The sequence below is a fragment of the Coffea eugenioides genome, chromosome 6 (assembly GCF_003713205.1).
Source record: "Coffea eugenioides isolate CCC68of chromosome 6, Ceug_1.0, whole genome shotgun sequence".
In the NCBI taxonomy this organism is placed as follows: Eukaryota; Viridiplantae; Streptophyta; class Magnoliopsida; order Gentianales; family Rubiaceae; genus Coffea; species Coffea eugenioides.
Genome location: NC_040040.1, coordinates 4930080 through 4950940, shown reverse-complemented (window position 1 = coordinate 4950940; position 20861 = coordinate 4930080). Strand labels below are relative to the sequence as shown.

The window sequence follows — 20861 nt, the reverse complement described above, 5'->3', positions numbered from 1 at the left end:
GGCCAGGCTTCGTGACCGGGAATGTTAGAAAATTTGTACAAGGAAAGATATATAACATTACCATACGTCTGGCTACTTTGTAATGTAAAGTCGTGGAGCTAATAATTTACATCATTTCAGTGGCGCCGCTTAAACCAAAAAAAAAAGGGTTCGTGTTTACATAGAAAGACTGCAATATTTTAGTTTCAATGTTTCACACGAATGATAGACATGCCACTCATTATCAGAAAATCATATAGGAACATGTAATTAGTTTCTTCCATAATCCAAACTTCTTGTGGCAATTTTTTGCTCTTCTTTTTCTCGTGAGTACAGATAAAGAGTTCAAAGTTGTAACCAAACATCACCTTTTTACTATTATAATTTTTTTTGGTCTCTCGATCTGTTATTGTTTTTTCAAAGTTGTAGGTCAGATACCTCAATCGATAAGAAATGCAAAATGGAATCAAGACGTGCAAGCAGTGGTCGCAAATGCATTAGTTGATCTGGCCGCAGCAATTTGACACATTCTTAATATTTGACCAAACATCTGATGAAATGACACATTCTTAAGGGGATTCCAAGAGCAGAAAGATCTTCAACAATTAATTGGTTTTAAGTGAAACTATAAAAGACTATAGATTCAAAACTTTTGGAAATTATTATGCACCCAAAATAATCATTTGGAACATGCAAAAAGCTCATTTTGTTAATCAAACTTGACCCAATTTGATATTTGAAGACTACTCAAATTGTGACTCTAATTAAGGCCAAAATTTTCTTGATCTCGCAGAAGGGTTTATATATATAAGGGAGATTCAATCCCAGAGCTGATCAGGCGTCAATGGATTTTCGTGCTCAAATGCAAGTGTGTGTGTGTGTGTATATATATAGTACATGGATGGATCAACCAGTTGTTACTTTATGATGGTCCGATTGAGATCATGGGAAAAAAATTCATAAAGGAGTCTCGAAGATTGAATTTCGGGAATTACATGCATACAAGGGTGAAAAGTTCAGCGCTTTTAGACACATATATCAATTAAGATGTGAAAAAGTATACCACTTAAATATCATCCTTTATTGCATAATGGAGAATCCATCTGACTGCTAAACACTAATTAGTTGTTCCGAGATCGTGAGTGGGGTCATCTTAAGCCACAACGCCCAACTCCCAACTCCAGGATATGGAGAATGTTATATCATGGGATATCAACATGTCACACTGTCGTGTGTACGTTCTTTAATTAATTATGCAATAGATTAAACAAAAAAAAAAGCTAGTCCTCTCTTATATGTCTAATCGCTTTTATTTTTATTATTATTTTTTTTTTCCTCTCTTTCCGGACACTGTTACATAATCTCTCAAGAAGCACAAAGACGTGACTGTTGTTGACGTTGGTGAATCCTTGTTCAGCCGAAGAAACGGTTTCCAACCCAGATGTCCATCATCTTGCTGGATTACACCCCAAATCCTTGCACCTCGCAGTTCAGTAACAACTGGTTGGCACTTGGAACTCACATTCACTGAACTAAAACTATAACCAGAAACCCTAAATCCTCTCAATTCCATAAATGGCTGCATTCGTCCTCGTCTTCAAACCAACTTTTACGCCCCAAATCTGTCCCATTTTACATCCGACAAACATTCATCACAACTCTTCCAATAAACCTGAGATACTCTACAAATTGATAATGTCAAGCTCGAGCAGCGGCACTAGCAGTGGTAACAGTGGCAGCAGCACTTCACAGGCTCCTCTGCCTGGGAGACGCCCGATGTACCGTGGGGTGAGGCGTAGAAAGAGCAGTGGGAAGTGGGTATCGGAGATTCGGGAGCCAAGAACACCTAATAGAATTTGGCTTGGTACGTTTCCTACCCCTGAAATGGCGGCGGCGGCCTATGATGTGGCTGCACTCGCTCTCAAGGGTCCCGAGGCTGAGCTCAACTTTCCTAATTCAGCTTCTTCGTTGCCTGCCCCTGCCTCTGCTTCTCCACGAGACATTCAGGCTGCTGCAGCTAGTGCGGCCGCGGCTGCTGGTGCAGCAATGGACGCTCTAGCTGGTAATGCTGCTGCCCTCCATGCAATGAACCACGCTCTAGCCGATAAAACTGAAACCCACATTAGTCCAACACCACCTGATCATCAAAAGGATCATGAGTTTATTGATGAGGACTTAATCTTTGATATGCCAAATGTTCTAACCAACATGGCCGAAGGAATGCTTCTAAGCCCGCCACGCCTTGACATTGCTGGTGATGAAACTTCCACTGAAAGCAGCCCGCCACGCCTTGACATTGCTGGTGATGAAACTTCCACTGAAAGCATGGGTGCCCACGATCTCTGGAATCATCCCTAATCCCGTCACCGTTCCTATTGGTCATTGAACTATTCTCTTAATCAGTATTCACCAGTTATAAGAAGTTAACTAATCGTGCATAACAGGATGTTGATAGGACCAATAGGAATTTCGTTCGAGTTCACGACCGAGTGCCTTGCATTTCTTTATCAGTACTTACGTGTAAAGGACTATATATGGTTTGGAGTGCTGCTGCTTTTTATCTTCTCTATTTTCCTGGAAATGGTGCTTATAATCCTCCTTGATGAAGGTAATCATCCAGCAAAATGTGATTGCCGATCCCAATCCTCAACACCAATGTATTAATTTTTAAGAAAAGCAACTTAACGGATTGTCGCTTTGACTTCGTCCGCCTGGAAATAGACTTGTCCATATTGGCCATTGTGATGCCATGGAGGAAAGGATTATCATAAGCCAGCAACCATAATCCAGATTTCTCGATCATGTACATGCATGAAATAAGAATCTCAATGTATTTTTCAGTGGAAATCCCACTCACCTTCTTTCTTCGTGAGTGTAATCAAGACAAGCTCAATCATGATTTCCAAGTTGCAAAAAGGGACAGAAAATCAACTGGGCTTATATACTTATAGAACCGGAAGAACACAGACATCTGCCTTACTTTTACCGTTGCCGTCATGTGGAAGACTGGAGAGATTGGAGATAGCTAGATAGAGAAGGACCATTTGCAAAGATGAGCAGGAAAAGAATAGCAGTTTAATTAAGTTTTGGAAGGAACAGGATGAACTCAGAAAGTGAAGAAACTAATTAATAAAGCGGCTGAAGTACAACATAACAATCTCATCTTTATTGGGTGGTTTAGAACATAAAATATGAGGTTTCAAATCAGAAGATAATTGTTTGGTTGAGAACAGCAATCAAGTTTGGAAGTTTTGTCAATCGGAATCATTACAAAGTTGATTTTTAGGGTTTCGTCCAACCAACCGAATGACGCTGCAGTGCTTCGATCCCTTTATTAATTCTATTATTTGAAACAGGGGAAAGAATGGCATTTTTAATACGTAGATACTACTGTTTACGCTCCTTTTTTTTAATAAAAAATAAATAAAAGATTATGAATCCAAACTCCTTACTTACAATTTATCTCACTTTACCGCTCAGTCCTCCTCAGTGCCTTGTTTTTTTTTTTTTTTCCAACGAACGAACAGTACAAGAGATAATTTAACTATAGCTCAACCTACACCAAAAGAGTCCTCCCCAGTGCCTTGTTTAATTAGCTAGTATTACAACACAAGCAGGGGCCCTATCCTACAGTTGGTTGACGTGTCATTCTCTGCTGACTTGGCAAAGCTAAGTGCCATCAAGATGCTGACACTTGGCCTGCCTTTTGTTAAAGTTCCCCATTCCAATCCCGACCTATGTTCCTATACCCCTACGGTCGGTGCAAGACTGCTAGCAAGCTATGGACATAGGGCCATGCAGCATGAGAAAACGGAACAATCTTCGCTAACCTCTCTAAATGATGGTCTTACATTCTTATTCCTACCAATTCAAACCATTCATTTTACTTTTACCCTATTTATCACACACACACACACGATCCCTATTGTAATTTGAAGCAACCCATTTGTTTAGCTTAATTGCTCATCAGTCATAACAAAACAATTTAAGGTACAGTTTCTTTATACTCATACAGTTTAATGAGTGTTAGTTATTAGGTGAATTCTGTTCATGTTGGCTGTGATGAAGAGTCATATTCCAGTTGCACTTATACGTCCTAGACGGCTCCGGGTGACTAATGCATTATTCGCCTTGACCAACCATATCTTCTTATGGTATATAAACTCGATTAATTGCGTGAAAGGAAATCCAGATCAATTGGTTTGGGAATTATGTGCTAAGACATTAATTCTTGCATGTACGTAGTAGGGCGTGGAAGAATGTGTAAGCAACTGAGAGAGAGAGAAGCCGCTTTAACAAATTACTAGCGGTATACCTGCCTATTGTTATATATAGTCCACGAAATTGATTTGAGACGATTGGTCATATAAAATTTATATATGTTGGCTTTGTAGAGAATTAGTGACAAGAGCCAAGACCTAGGCTCAGTGTGGGGGCAAGATTGTACATTTAAAATAATATTATTTTTGAATTTTTGTTCTACTTCCTATAATTTTTCCTGTTCAAGTAGTAATTAAATATATCTTAATTAATAGCTTCGAAACAATTGGACCATAGAAGAGATGCTTAAAAGAAAAGAAATCTGTTGTTTAGAGATGCTTATTTTTTAAATTACAGGGGAAGTAATATTAAGAGGTAAGGGTAATTTTTAAAATTGAGGAGAGAGGGGGACAATTATGAGAAAAATCTAAAATTTTATAAAATTTTCAAGCCAATTTTGTGATTTCTACAAATTTGAGGGTGGGGGGCATTTGGCTATCCTCACATCAAGGTGGCTCCGCCGCTGTAGAGCGCACTCTTTTCATCCTCGTGATTTCACAAAAGCATAAACGTTTGAACAGCAGTGTCAACGTAAAAGGAATTTTACTCAAGTGCCTTACCATAAAATGGCATGTCATTACTAAGTTTTGAAACCTATTGTACCCTTTGACTTCTATATATGTAAATGATTTTTTTTTAAAAAAAAAAACAAAGCCTTCATGAAGTGATTAACAAGGTAATTGGAACCATAGTTATCCTTACACCGGGAATAATATGTACAACCAATTATTACTATTAGGCTAGAAGAATTTTCCCATTTTTCTTAAAGAGGATCAATACTGAGACTTACCTACACCTTATGATAAATTTTCCTGGCATAATACTATATTTTAACAACGATACGTAGTTTAACAGGTAATCTCTTTCCTGGGGACATCCATTGAAGCTGTTGATATGTAGGTATGGACTAGGAGGTATAACCGCGGCGTTGCGCGGTGGAGTAACCAGCATGCATGCCTATTTAGACGGGGTTAAAAAGGATTTGTATAGATGGTGATGGTGTGGTTGGATTAAATATTAAGGGTACAACATATCTTAAAGTCGATTACTGTAAGAAAGTACGAAGAAAAAAGGAAAGCTGTAAAATATCTAAATTTCCAAGGACATTACTATTATTTGAAACATAAAGAAACTGGAGTAAAAAAAATGTAACACAGGACAGGTTTAATTAAAATTCCAAAATAAACTCATAAATTGAAACTATTATATTTGCACGATATATACCAATTGGGACATTTGACGGAGCCTGTGACAGCCCGAATATTAGGGAGTTGTTTGTAAAGAAGATACTAAAGTGTATTTCTTTGGGTTTGATTTAAAACCTTATTTTGTTTTAAAAGATTAGAAACCCTAATATTTTAATCAAAAAACCCTAGTTTACTTGTGACTAACCGATTTTCTTAAATCTCTCATATTTTAATTGAAACCCTAATTTTAATCACTGGAATTGTAAACTCTCTCACGTTTTTCTTAAAAATTTTCTTTTCTTTGGAAATTATTCATTTATTAAAGCCCTACCACCCAGTCATTCCACAATAAGTGCAAATGAACTTAGAAAGTAGGGTTTCACTTTTTGATTTCAAGATTGGAGCAAATTAGGGTTTTCGCGATTTTTTTCGTAGGATGATTTTTCGGTACGGAGCAAGGATCAAATTTGGCGCTTAAGAGTGATTTTTAGGTGAGAAATAATGTGTGATTAAAAGCTATGATATAAAGTTAGTGAATGGGAAGTAAAAACCCTAGTACGTGTGTTTTAAGGGATAACGGTGCGAACCGACGTATACCGTGCACTACCGTTTGAACACGCCACTTGATCACCACTTTCTTATTATACAAGCTCATTAATATTTGAGCAAAATATCTCCTTAATTTCCAGCTAGTCTTGACCGAAAATGTGGACCAAATGCAAGGAAAAGAAAGAGAAAAAAAAGAGTGGTGGTAGTGGCGTCACTTGTCGCCACCTAAGGGTTTCTTGACCAACCAAGAGTCCAACCTTTTTATCCCCAATTTTGCTCTTTCTTCTTCATTATTTCTGCTGGTAGGTTAATATATGTTGTACCCAAGATTGTATAGGGGGTTTTGGTAGCAAGTGAAGCAAGAAATGAAGAAAGTTATCATTGAAACCAAAAATTCCAGATTTCTGGAAAAATTTCACCCTGTTCTGTCCGGTTCCAGTTCGTGCAGTTAGAGGCCGAATTAGGCTTGGCATAAAACATGAAAGTTGTAGAGAATGGTATTTTATAATTGCTTACAAAATTCAGCTCAATCGGAGCAACGTATCCTGTGAAAAGACCAAAATACCCTCACTGCCCTAGGTTAAATACCAGTGTTCCGTTTGGACAGTTCAGTCAATTTGGCTGTGTTGATTCACTATAATCCGTGTGGTTTTAGACAATTTCCAAAACATGAAAGTTTTAGTATTCTGTTTTAGCTTTTCAACGCCTCTAAGAAAACCTTAAACGGACCTTGGTAGCCTGAGATATGACCGTTCTAGTGCAGTGCGGTTAATTAGCCGTATAGTTGGAAGTTGGCTCTGTAAATTGGGAATTTGACCAGGTTACACTGGAAATTTGACTAAGTGACCTTCATGAAAGTTGTAGGCCTTCGTCTTAACTTCGAAACGGTATAAGTTTCACACTAATCTGATAAGTGTAGACTCGGATGTGTTCTTTCCGCAAAAAACCCGTTAAAACTGTCTTTTGTAAACTTCATTCCGCACTCGTTATTAGTTTGATTTCTTGTCCTTGTATTGTCTTGAGCATATTGAACGGCTATTGAAATGAAATTGTGTTATGGATGACTTTGGGTTGGATTGAGTAAAAGAATGAAGCCATAAATGGCTGGAAAAATAGGTAAATACAAAGGGCGTGCTGCCCAAATTTTCGCTCGAGGGCTAAGTTTCTATTTGAATTTGTATATTTTCGTTTGGCAAATACTATGACCGTTTTACCATTCCGTTTTACCATTCCAAAACATGATACCTCTTCGATTTGAAACGCCAGATGTTTACTTACTGCGTACCCAAAATATAGAGGTATGATTTAGGGTTTTCTCGGCCACAAGTGAACCACTTTTAAGTGAGGTTTTAAGAGTGACACTTAAGGTAGTATTGTCCTCCTTTTCACATGATTTTATCATGACGTTTAGTTTATACTAGTTGCTTGGGTATGAGTTGATTTTGAACTATCTAAACGATTCCGAAAACAATATTTTTTTAGCTTGAGTTATCTTTGGTCCAAGTGTTTTCCGCCGGATATTTTATAAACCGCTTGAGTTAGTTTTGTGTTTGGTTTGTGAAATCCTAGTTATTTTCGTCCTCCGATCCAAATATTTCCTTTTCACTATAAAGGCATTTTTATACGTTTTATTTATCAATTGCCGGTTTTTATTTGATTTCACTTACTTGTTTGTGCTAGATAGACTGTAATATTCTTTCTCATTTACTCTTAGGTTTCTCGGTGACTGAGATAATATCCGGAAGGATATTTGCACGTTGTTTTACGTAAATAGGTAAGTGTTCCTTGTTTGTTATGTTTCTTGATTATATGGCTTGTATATATGACTGATAACATGTTAAACGCTTTCAATGATTAGCCAAAACGAGTTTTCTAGGCGAGTGTGTACTTTATCGCACTCAGCCTAAATGATTGTGAACTTTTCAATGATTGAATGATTGAAATGTTACTTGTGCATGAATGTAAGCCTTTTGGCTGAACTGGCCACTGCCCCTTGTTACCGATCGACTCGAGTCAGAAACGGACTCGGTCGGGCGATATGGTGATCTGGGTGAACGTTTGGTATACTCGAGTATTACCTTGTAGGTTGGTGGAGCCCGGCCAATGTCTGGGAAGGAGGTGAATGAAATGAACGAACGAACGAGTGTTTTACTTACAAAATGCATTTTCAAGTGAATGGAGGAATAAGGGGAAATGTCAGGAGAACGAACGAACGAACAAATGACTCCTTGTGAGCCCGTATCCATTTAATGTATATGTTAATATCGCTTTCCATGGTAAATATTTCTTAAATTATTGATGCTCTATGTTTAATGTATTGGATTGATTATTTGATTATATGTTCGGAACCTCACTGAGCTTTTAACTCATCCCTTTAGTTTTATTTTCCTTAACAGGGGAAGGCACGCAAGGATAAGAGCTTGGTATAGACTAGCTTGGTCTAACTCTTTATTTTTGTAATGGTTCTCGCCCTAGTGTTTGGTACGGGTTGGTTGTATGGTGAAGTGAGAACCTTTGTACATTTGATGGTTGTGCTTCCTTTTGAAATAGCAATGTATATATAAGTTTCACTTAAATTTTGGATTGTTGTATGTTATTCCTTTGGTTGTATTTCGGAATTGATTAAGGAACGACTGAGTCCCGGCGAGAGTTGGGCAGGCGGTCCGCCGAACCCTTTGGTTCGCCTTAGGGGGAGGTGGGGCTGTCACAGAGCCCGTTATGAGTTGAAAAATATTTTATCCCATTAATAAAATCTAAACTTAGGAATAGCAATGAGTCAAATCGAGTTCGAATATTGTGACTATGCAACTATGGAAATAGAAGAGATAAACTATGAGAGAGTGTGTGTGTGAATGTGTTGTACACCGTGCAAAGATGGATAAACAACCAATAGTGAGAGACAGAGAGAGATAGAACATACACAATTTGTCACTCTCTCTTTCTCTCTCACACACACACACTCTATCTGTCTCTCTCTTTCATACACAAACAAATGTATACCTTTTTTGGTCAACAGTTACAATTGCAATACTAACACCTAGGGAGTTATACAAATCCTTTGGCTAGTATTTCATAAAATGCAGGAGAAGAACTTCAGTTTCAGACTTTGAAGTGATTACAACGTCGAAGTAATAAAATCTTTAACGATGGTCCTTTTCTCGTCATTGTAGTGAAGAAAAAATGCCAGCCCACCAACTCCACCCAAAACAGTACCATGCTGCAAAAGACAAATTAAGACTAAGTGAATCAAAATGGCAGGGAAAAAACAAAATAATAAAAAGATGTATGAACAGGAGAATTAAAAAAAAAGCAAGAAAGTTCAGTCATAAAAGGTTTTCAAAGAAAAGAGCAAGTTAATTAGCATACAACAATATAAGGTCTCCAGGAATGAGAGGTTGTGGTTTTTGGAGGCAATAAAGGATGAGAGTTGGTGCTCTTTGCTAATTGCAAACATCTGCCCGAGTGGAAACTCTTAAAGGGAATAAACCTACAGCAGTATAAAAAGAAACAATATCATTAGCTTTAATGTGCTAAGAAGGAGGTTCAGGACTGTGTCTGTGTGTGTGTGTGTGCGTGAGAGAGAGAGATCCCAGGAAGGAAAAGAAGATTTGCAAGCTTAGATGAGGATTTATGTTTTACAACTTCATTCTGCCACAACATTTTGTCTCATTTGAAAAACTCTAACAAATATCCTCAAGATTAGACTATTTCACTTTTCTTGCACATACTGAGCCCCAACCATATAAACAAAAGTCAATTCACCTCAATTTGAATATGTGCATGAACAAGCATCAACAAATTGACACGTCATCAATGTAGCAGCAAGATTGTACAGTGAAAAAGTAGTTATGTACATTAAAAAAAATGCATAGGTTCCTCATTAAACCCAAAAGCCTCAAGTCCGAGTCTTAAAACATTCAAGCTTTATATATTGATGAAAGTTTGTGTGTACTAAATCACGAGAACAGGAATAATGGTGAATCAGAGGCATATCTCTACCCAGAGAGTTGCATTTTCTTTTCAATATCCTGCAGAAGTCTCCTAGAGTAGTTCAATATGCTTTGAAATGTTCTGATTGAACCATAAGAAACTCGCTCATCCAGGTCATGCAAAAATTTAGTAAAATTACTGGCAAAATGAAATTTCTGATGATATCTCAGAAAAACCAAATTGGTCTCTGCCTCCACAAAGAACCTTCATCAGTAACTTAAACAGGAAATGGCAGTTTCTAACCATTCATCTGACATCCTTCAGCACGATAGTTTTTATAGCTGACAACCTGACCAGTAATAGAATACTCTGTTTCTTATTCAAGTCCACTAACACTAAATTCATCATCAGTTTATTTCTACATATCTTGATGAGAATCCACCTCCGCTGTGATATATCACCAAAGAGATAATGATTGAAAAAAAATCACTGCCAAAATGCCTAACATGATAAGTACTGGATATCCTCCTTAAACGCATTCATTATCATTGAAATGAAATATGCTTTCATATCTCTCAATCGTATCGCACAGATAATAAAACTTTGATATTTATAATCTACACAGAGAAAATAAGGGTAATGAATATTTTTACATAATCGATTGCAGATCTCTTATGTTGATTCGATCAGCAAATATGGCAAACGTTCAAGGATTGGCAGAACAATGAAGTCATGCAAAATAATCACATTGCCCAACAAGTAATGTAGAATACTGCCTTGGAATCTCATAGTCTTCTAAATCAAACAAACAAACCTTATAAGATACATGCTATTTTGTACGTTCTAAGCCTTCATTATTTCAGATTTACCATTTTGCATTTTCAACCGCTCAAGCTAAGAAAATTTGACTAAAAATCTATATGAGCCCATTTCCAACGAGACTTTGCAAACTCCTTCTTGGCCATAATGCATTAAGGAAATCTCAGAAAAACTTGAAAAACTCAACCCAGAAGAAAACTAAAGAGTTGAATTGCAGAGTAATCAAACAAACAAAAATAATCACCTAAAATAAATTACTAAACAAAGCTCACATGCTTAAACATGAAAATAAACTATACCCACAAAAAAATTCTATCAAAATATGCCAAAAAACAACATAGATATGTGACTTGTTATACCTTTTTAGAGTATTAAAGGATTCTGTAGAGAGATTTCTTAAGGCGGAGAAAATGACCCTTGACATTGATATTGGCACTGATACTTTTTCCCCCCATTTTTCCTCTCAATTTTCTACTTTCTTTTACAAATTTGGCACATGGGTAAGTGGGGTTTTCTTTATTTTTGCAGTAAATTTTGCCTGATCGCAAACATAATGCTAGAATATAGAAAATAGGCTCACAAAAATCTGTAATATTCTTCACCAAAAATAATGTTCAGGTTGACCATTTAAAGGTAAAAAAAGAAAGGAGAAAATCACATCGAACAATATGAAACCACAACAGACATGTGAAGATGAATCCTCCCAAATTTTATCAGAGGCATACGAGGCAACGACAAAATGTAATTACAACCTCCCACCCAAAAATTCAGCAAATAGCCCAACCCAAGCTAGAAAATTTCATCTTCAATGCTGTCAGCGACCTATTTGCCAAACCGGTAATTAGGAAAAAAAAAAGAAACTCTAAAAAGTATTGATTAGGCCAACCTCAGGTAGTTTACTGTAGCTTAATAACGAAATGGATCAGATGAAATGCCCGAATTGGCCGAAAAGACAATCCAAGATGTTTATCTTTCTTTATTGACAAAAAGAAACAACATCAAAATTGACCTGCCACAAGAAGTTCAAAAAAAACGAAGATTTACCATTTGACATATATTTCATCTAAGCGAGTTAAAAAATCAACAACAGACTAATCGGACAAAAAAAAAAGAAAAAGCTTCATCGATTCCTCTTTCAAAGTCCTAATTGCTGCAACCACAACAACCACAAATTCATTTAGAACTGTTAAAGCCCAAATCAAAATTAATAAATAAATCATAAACCCTTCAATCAAACCATCAAACCATCAAACTCCTAAACCCATCTCCAGAATGTCATTAGTATTCCCTCCAATCTCTAACATAGCTTGTGAAATCAAAACAGGACAAACATTTTATTTCCTCCACAAAATTGTGGCAACAAAAGGACATCAACAAAAGGAGTCTTATGCTAACAACAAAACAGTACTTAACTGAAACAAGAAGATGAGTTGAAAAAAAAAACACAATAAAACCCTAGAATGTACGTACAACCCCCCCGCAAACATAAATTAAGCTGGGACAAAAAGAAAATAAGAACTATGAAATGAAACCAAAATGAGCATTAACTGAAAACTAAAGGGAGATTTTGTGAAAAAGTTACCTGGATTATGTTGATAACAGTTTCCTGTAGATTTTTTTTTTAAAGATGAAGAACAACAACATCAAAAAAATCACTCGATCTGAAAAGGGCAAGAAAAATACGGAACAACAACAACATAAAAAAATAATTTGATCAGAAAGGTAAATGGGATAAAATAAAAGATTTTCTAACCCAAAATCGATGCAAAGGTCAACCAAAAATCTCAAACTTTGAGCTAGAAATGATGCCCACAACACATTTCGGAGGATTTCAATACCAGCTTCTCCAATTGCCATCGCCTAACAAAGCTGCAAACTGACAAAAATAAGGAATCTGCAAATTGACAAAAAATAAGGAAGTTGCAAATTGACCAAAAAAAAATAAAGAAGCTAAGAGCAAGGAGGCTCACCGCTGCTGAAGATTTTGGTTGTATAATTTTGGTGAGAAAAATGGCGGAGAGGAGAAGCGGCAGAGAAGCATTTGTTGTTCTGTATATCTAACCCTAAACTAAATAGATAAGCTGGAAGTAGAGGATATATCTGGATAAGCGAAAGAGCAACATTGCCCAAAAAAAGGAGAGAGAGAAGACACAACCATGCTGAATCACGCCAATTACCATTCTTGAGAAAGCTCTGCTGTCAGCTCCAAACAAATGCAACTGTGAGAGTCGGAAATGGAAAGGAATTGGTACGGCAATTAATTCCAAAGCAGAAAACCCATGGGCGACCCAATTACCCGATCCATTCGAACGGAGCATCTGGAAGCGCAAACTTACACAGCTCACGTGCGCAGCACATGACGACGACGAAACCCTTTGGTGCGTTGTATGTTATGTTGAAAAAGGTTCTGCATCATTTAAGAAAAATGATATCTAAAAAATTGAAAATATAATCGAAAGGCTACGACAGCTACAGGTTGGGAAGACTCACAAACGACATGTCACACATCGTGACTCGATTGCACAAGTTACACAGAGGACCAAAAAAATTGAGCTTTAGACCTAACAAAAGCTAAAACCAAAAAAAGAAAAGAAAAGAAAAGAAAAAGATTTACCCTTTACGATTATGCGGGGAATGATTGCTGCATCTTTAAGAAACTTCATAAAAAATCAACATTCAGATTCACAAGAATGGCTGCCAAATTTGACGAATCCGCTGCACGCTGTTAGGGTTGGAGAAATCATGGAAAAGGGCGTTTAGTGCAGGGTCCGGAGGGACCGCTCTGGTAGAAACTAGAAAATACGCCCATTAAATTTTGTAAATAGTCAGGTGTGTGATAATTAAGGATAAGAGCAATGACTTAAGCTCCCGCGTCAGCCTAGTTATCAACTTTCCTGCTAGTGCTAATTGTTTTTGTATTCCAATCCATGCTATCCTTATTCAGGCAAGTTGATGGTACAGGCTACCAAATTGGTCTTAGTCAGTGCCGCCTTTAGCACTCAAATCTGAACAGCGTGCACGCGAATAAATGTTGGTCTCAGTGCTAATACAAGTTGACTCAATTGATAATAACATATTAATTCATTACGAAAAATTATGTGTTTGAAATCCGTTATCGATATAAGAGTTGTGTTAATGAACCATTTACAAGCACCTCACATTTAAATGCTACGGTAATCAGAGCCGAATTCATTCAATTTTTTTTTCTTAACCCAAAAAAATAAATTGGTCTTAGTCAGTGCCGCCTTTAGCACTCAATCAATCTGAACAGAGTAGACACAGAAAGACAGCTGGAACAATGACATAGGACAAGTGGATCCGATTTGGGTCCTGCTTAACAAAGCCCATTGTGTGTGTATCCAATAGGATCAAATATGCCAATTGCAGCTCCTCTCTCAAACTATTGGACTCATAGTTCATCAAATGCAAATGCGGCTTTTCTCCAAAGATTAAAAAGTCTTTGAACTGCACCCTTCACAATATGCAGACCGTAGAATAAAATTTTTTTAATAAGTACTGTACGATTTTATTTTTAAGAGAATAGTTGTAATTGCTCATGTCAACCCAAAAAAAAAAAAAAAACAGAAAGAACAGACTAGCCGGACAGTGGATTACACTATTTCACCGTAGCCCCTACCATTAAGATAACGATTAGACTGGATGGGAGAGCAGACTCTAACATTGGCCAATAATCTTCATGGTGGAAACCGGAAATTTACTTTAAGCATTATGTTTTTTACTGCTAAAGATGATGGCTAGCTACAATTTTTTTATTACTTATTATTCTGAGCCAATAATCTTCATGGTGGAAACCGGAAATTTACTTTAAGCATTATGTTTTTTAATGCTAAAGATGATGGCTAGCTACAATTTTTTTATTACTTATTATTCTGAGCCAATAATCTTCATGGTGGAAACCGGCAATTTACTTTAAGCATTATGTTTTTTACTGCTAAAGATGATGGCTAGCTACAATTTTTTTATTGCTTATTATTCTGAGCATGATCGCAAGAGTTAGCAGCGACGTATAAGTAATTTATGTATATCAATGAGAAAAACAGTGACTAATGATGTCTAGTCAGAATTATATTATATGAGTATGCCTCGTATTGCTTACAGATTATGATTAGCATCTTTCTTATCATCAGCGAATTATCTCGTCATTATATAGCAGCAAAGTAATCCTTTTCCAAATTATTGCTTTTCTCATCTTGTATGTGATATTCAATTTTTGGCAAAGTAATCCTTTGTTTTGTTACACTGATTTTAGATGATTATTTTTTTTGGAATTTTTTTGAAAAATTTTTAATGTATTATACTATTGAAAAGATTACATATGAAATAAAAAAAATAGTTGAAAATCATGCTGTATAAGAGTTTTATGAATAGAAAGGCTCTTTTACTTAGACCCATTTCACATAAACATATTTTCGAAAAACTTCAAACATATTTTTTACTCACCTTTTTCAGTAACCATCTATACAAGGCAAGAGTTAAAAAAAAAGGTTCTGTATCGAAGCAGAATCAATCTTAAAAGTAAATGACAGATGGGATCCTCTGTCTAATATTTTATGTCCACTTTCCTGTCCAATACAAAACTATGTAGTTCCATTTATTATATCTGCTGATGTGACACATAAAAATAATTGGATATAATAAGTAAAACTACGTAGTTTTGTATTGAATAGGAAAATAGACACAAAATATTGGGTAGAAAATCTCGTATGCATAAATGAAGCAGTTGATGCAACTATCTCGAACAGGCTAGCTGCAATGAATATCCAATTGAATTGTATTAGCCCGTATAGTTCTGTTTAAATTGGACCGTCTACCACATTATCATATAATGCCTATTGTAATTCTGGTCAGCTTGTCACACCATATGGCCCAAAATTGGGGTAATTTCTCAACAATTGCGTTGCAAATTTACAATCCACAATCCCTTTTAACTGAGGTAAATACTAAAGACAGGAGTACCAAGAAGGACTGCCAAACGACTGGATCAAGAAATCCTATAAACTTTTGGCATTCTGGCGCAAGGAACGTTTAACACTTTAGTACAGTTAAACTGTTAAAGATGGACCCTGTGGATGTCGGAGCAGTAATTTTTCCTTTCTCTATTTAAATTTTTTCTTCCGATGGGACAAAAGAATTTCTGGATTGACTAATGCTTCGAACCCGCGTATTATTTGTCTGCCTGCTTTGAAGTTGGATCATCGAAGCTAGCGGTCAAATACTGAATATGGAGAATCATAAAACGTACGACGCTCTTAATTTTATGATTTTATGCCCCGGGGCTACACAACAGCATAAAAAGTGGAGGGAGTCGTGATAAAATAGCAAAGGAAAGAGTTTATGGAATGGCTTGTGGCACCTGAACATTAAATTTAAAATTTATGTTTGGAAGGCATGTTCAGGAATACTAGCGACTGGACTGAATCTTCATGATAGGCTGGAAGGGGAAGCTTTGGGATGCAGGAACTGTGGCTGTAGGGTGGAATCAGATAAACACCTGATTCATTGATTGTGATTTTGCTCTGGAAGTGTGGAGAAGTGTTGACCTGAATCACATTGTGAATATATCATCTTTTTTTTTTTTCCAATTTTAAGGAGTGGTTTGCTTGGATTTGACATTTAAGAGGACAGGAAGTAGCAGAACTTGCTGCAGTTATAACATGGATTGTCTGGAGATCTCGAAACGAAACAATCTTTAAGGAAAAGACAGGGAAGCGACACAAGTTGGAGCATATGCAGTGGCATATCTTTCAGGACTACCAGAAAAAGTGATCATCCCAAGCGGGTGGCACCTGAGGAAGGCTTCCTGAAGATTAATGCTGATGGCGCTTTCTCAGAACGGGGAGCTAGAACTGATGCAGTAGTGAGGATCCAACTGGGGCAAATAGATGCGATCATGGCCGAAAGGATTCATGGTGTTTTCAATGCAGAACATTGTTGAGTGTTTGGCTTGCCTTCAAGCTTTGCGTTTTCCCACGGATTTTGGTATATCACATCTCATTCTTGAAGGTGATGCTCTAAGAATAGTCCAGAGAATCACGAGTACAGATTCTGACTCTGTCTCTAATTGGGTACTTGTTTAGTAGCATCCGTTCTTTACTAAAAGATTTTGAGTCTGTAAAAGTGTCTTGTGCCAAGAAAAACAATAATATCCCAGCTCATATCGTGGCTAAAATGGGTCTGCATCTCTTGAGGGGTTTGTAAATTTCCCCAAGGATATTGTGCATGCTGCTGAATTTATGATTTTCAACCCAAAAAAAAATAAAAATTCTGCTACATCCGCCACAGGGAAGCATAGTCTTGGGCCGCTTGATGGTCGGGGCAATTGTTAGGACACGCTTACTGCCTTCTGGATCAGTTTAAGTCCAATAAAATTTCCAAATTCCAGCCCATTCTGCTAATTAAAATGATTCTAACAGAAAATGAGGCCTTTATTTCTGGCCATGTAATGGAGAAAGATGGCCCAGACGCTTGTTACGGAGGAAGATGGTGTTTTAGGGAAACATTTACAGTGCAGCGCTGTTATTAATTTAATAAACATATTTGAGATGATGCAAGTTTCCATAACACGACCAAGAAGAATCATGTTATTCATATCTATCTAAAACATATTCACATTAACAAAAAAAAAATAACATCATGATCAAGAAGAATCATGATATTCATATAATTATCCATGACATAATCACATTAAACCCAAAAAAAAAAAAAAATGCAAACCAAGAAGAAGAGGAAGAAGACAAACTGGATGTACGTGCTAAATATGTATTTTCAATATTATAGCTCCGTTTGGATTAGCTATTTTTTGGGGTGTTTTTGAAAAATTTTGCTGTAGCAGAGTTTTTAGATTATATTTTGAGATAATTTCAGAAAATATTTTGGGATATTTAAGAGTAGAAGAGTTTCTAAAATATATTTTGAGATATTTTTTAAAATTTTTAAAAAATTTAAACTAATTTTTAGATTAACTTTTAGAGTACTTTTTAAAAATTTTTATTGTATTTGAAAAACTAGTTTTTGAAAAACACTCCATAATATGACAGTTTTAACTTTGAATCTCTCTAGCCTTTCTTGCCCCTCGTATTCAGGAAGCCCCCACATTCTGATTTTGGTATGATACGGTCATCTCAGTCCCCTGGTTCCACTGGCAGAGGTAAATTTCTCACGTAACTCGGAGATGGCTTTTACCTTGGTCTTTGGATTAATGCTTAAGCCTATCGACGATGAAGCCTTCCAAATTATGCTCCTTTTCCACCTCAGAAAAGAATTTCAGTAGCAGTCATCCCCGGCTCCTTGAAGTCAGCTTTCTCCAAACACTCTACAAGAATTAGAATTAGCTCAGTCGTTATACTTTCTAATACCGCCCTGAGATTCTTGAGCTCATGATTGGGTAGTACTAGTAGCCCAGCCGCTTTCAGCGGCCACAGGTTTTGCGGGGTAGCAAAATTTCTGAGCTTTTCTGGGCTGCTGAAGGAACTCAATCAACTAATAAAATCTTGAAGATCAAAGCAACTGTTTTTCCTTATAAAAGTATCGCTCTGATCTTCTGTGATTGTGAGAGAATCGTATTGTTGAGAGTGTCTGCTTTGAAGTTGTGAAGACGAATGTATATATTACGAATTGGGATGAGTTACATCGGAATCACAGCATTTGGGTTTTTATATATTCACACAACCGGCTGCGTTGTGGAATGAAAGTGGCCGCTCGTGATGATTTCATTTCATGTTGTGAATTACATCCACCGCGTGTGCTTCTTTGAAAGCTTGCAACATTGACCATTGCGATCGAGTAAGGGGCTCCATTTTGAGAGCAGTTTTGTGATGGTACAACTTACGTGAAAATTTCATAGTGAAACTTTTTTGTGGAGCTGACGCACCTACTACTAATTGAGTGGAACCAAATTCAATTGTCAATGAAGGAGAAAAAGAGAAAATGGCACTCACATAAGGAGTTTCCTCTCAACCTTCGGGAAATTTTCATACAGAATTTTTTTAGCATTTGTTTTATCATATGCGGTCATGCACATGATACACAGAAGCAGAAAAGATTAAATTATTATTAGTACTATAAGGCCTGAATTGATACAAGAAAGAAACCTGGATGGGATTTTCAACATGGAGGGGCATTGGATATTGTGCATCACTCTCTCTCTCTCTCTTTCTTTTTCAGTGCGGATGAACATAGCCCAGGATCGTGTAGAGGGTCTGAAGCACGGTCAAGACCAAAAGAACAGACGCAGCCAAAGCTGAGATGAATGACCATGGAGTGTTGAAATACGTGTACTTGAAGCTCGCCCACTGAACGTGCCAATTGTTGTGGTAGTATTGGTTCACTTGATTGAACAGTCTGGCCAAGTAGCATACGTCGATGTCGAACGACACATCCTTCCCCAAATTATTGATGAATTTGGCAATTTCAGCATCCGTCCCAAAATAGTTCTCGATTATGTTCCGATCGCACAGAAATTGGACGTCCCTGGACGTATTTATCAGGCAATCCAAGAATGTAGCATAAGTCGTCATGTGTTTGGAACAACCCGCCTGACATTGCTCGTAGGCGACGCAATTCAACAGAAACGAGCACATGAAATCATCCAAAGCAATTCTTGGCATCTCGATTACCCCCCCGTGCCTGAATTTTATGGCCAAGAAGCTCTCTTCCTCGCTGGGTTTAAGGTCAATTCCGGCGCGCCGGAGATATGAGATGCATTCGATTACGCGAGTCTTCGGAAACTCATTGGGCTTAGGTTCGCCGTGTTCCGGGGGGATGAAGCTTGCGCGGAGAAAGTCCAGCAAATGCTTGCCTTCGAGCTCGAGGCTGCTGTATCTGGACAAAACTGGCTCAGACCTTTGCAGCGCATTGTTGAAGAAATTCAGAGTCAGCCGGCCCAAAGACGGCCCTGATCCTTCGTCATCGGGCGCCAGGTTTGTCAGCTGAAACAAGCGCTTGAGGATGAAAAATGGAATTTGATTCTCGAGTCGTAAGAGGTCCCTTAGAAGGAATGCATACACCCACGACATCGAGGTGAGCGGATCATCTGGTTCGGCCGGCACCAACCCTCCAAACTTTCGAAAGAGTTCCAGTATGAAACAACCGTCAAGAACCAACATCTCTATGAATTCATCACTGCTGTACCCTATAGTTTCGGAGTAACACTCCCTAGCCTCGGCTTCTAAGGGCTGCACGGCCCTCAAATAGTCCTCCAACCCGATGCCCTTTTCTTGCGTCCGCTTCAGAAGAGCGCCCAAGAATCTCCATTTGTGCTCTTCAATCATAGCTAGGTGGGGCATGCCGTGGTGGTAAGGACCGATAGAGACTATGTAAGGCTGATAGTGCTGGCCGTTGACATCGTTAAGGCTTCGGGGTACTCTGAAGATGCAACATGAGCTCCGGCCGGCTGATTTGCTCAGAATTTGAGGAGCTGCAGATATCTTCTGTTGCATCAATGATAACCGATCTTTGTTTACTTCCCATATCTTAACGGCGTGATGCTGATGATGATGATTGTTTTCTTTTTCAACCCAATTGCTGCCCATCAAGAAATACCTCTTATCATCTATCGACATGCAGAGACATCAAGTGATTCAGAAGCAGGAGACGGATTTGGATTTGGATTTGTACTTGGATGGGGCGGCCCGGCCTTGCGAATGTTTTACTAATCAAAGTCAAGCATTGATTGGGCAGTTGTGCCTTTTTCCTTTTCTTTTGGGTAAGTGGGAGGCATTGAATGGCAGCTGTGCCTTACCAAAAAAAAAAAAAAAAAAAAAATTTCCCGAAACATGGATTAACAGAAGCCTTGCCATTTCAATCAATTGATTTGGTTTGCTTTGCTTGTATAATTTGCAAAATTGCATGTCGTTTGCAGGCTAGCTACAGAGGAGGATTGGGGACCACTTCCTGCGAGGTGTCTTCATTTCTTGAATTAATGACTAATATCTTATGAGAAGTCGTTTTCTAATTGGATAGCAACATGGATTTCAAGGCCATGTTCTAGACAGTTGTCATGATATTTCTTTCTTTTTTTGGGGTGCAAAACTGTAGAGGAATTATAATTGAGTGTGT

The 20861-nt window shown here is 37.6% G+C and overlaps 2 protein-coding genes and 1 long non-coding RNA gene across 4 annotated transcripts; 1 reads left to right on the top strand and 2 right to left on the bottom strand.

The window, feature by feature from the left end:
* The first annotated feature begins 1674 nt into the window (after window positions 1–1674).
* LOC113773433 (ethylene-responsive transcription factor ERF024) lies at window positions 1675–2337 on the top strand. The gene has a single exon (XM_027318083.1). The coding sequence runs from the start codon at window positions 1675–1677 to the stop codon at window positions 2335–2337; it is 663 nt and encodes a 220-aa protein (XP_027173884.1).
* Window positions 2338–8810: 6473 nt separating this feature from the next.
* LOC113775670 lies at window positions 8811–12993 on the bottom strand. 2 transcript variants are annotated; one of them, XR_003468913.1, is made up of 4 exons: window positions 12755–12993; window positions 12538–12678; window positions 12367–12390; window positions 8811–9252 (listed from the first exon to the last, which is right to left on the bottom strand). It is a non-coding gene; the product is annotated as an uncharacterized LOC113775670 (long non-coding RNA). The 2 variants fall into 2 exon arrangements; XR_003468912.1 differs by having other exon boundaries at window positions 12538–12653.
* Window positions 12994–18837: 5844 nt separating this feature from the next.
* LOC113773655 (UPF0481 protein At3g47200) lies at window positions 18838–20522 on the bottom strand. Its single transcript, XM_027318287.1, has one exon. It carries the CDS (start codon window positions 20363–20365, stop codon window positions 18965–18967), a length of 1401 nt encoding a protein of 466 aa, XP_027174088.1. The 5' UTR covers window positions 20366–20522; the 3' UTR covers window positions 18838–18964.
* Between the last annotated feature and the right edge of the window lie 339 nt (window positions 20523–20861).

Excerpts from the sequence above, each read along its gene's own strand:
- LOC113773433 (XM_027318083.1), top strand. The coding sequence starts at position 1,675 with ATGTCAAGCTCGAGCAGCGGCACTAGCAGTGGTAACAGTGGCAGCAGC.
- LOC113773655 (XM_027318287.1), bottom strand. The coding sequence starts at position 20,365 with ATGTCGATAGATGATAAGAGGTATTTCTTGATGGGCAGCAATTGGGTT.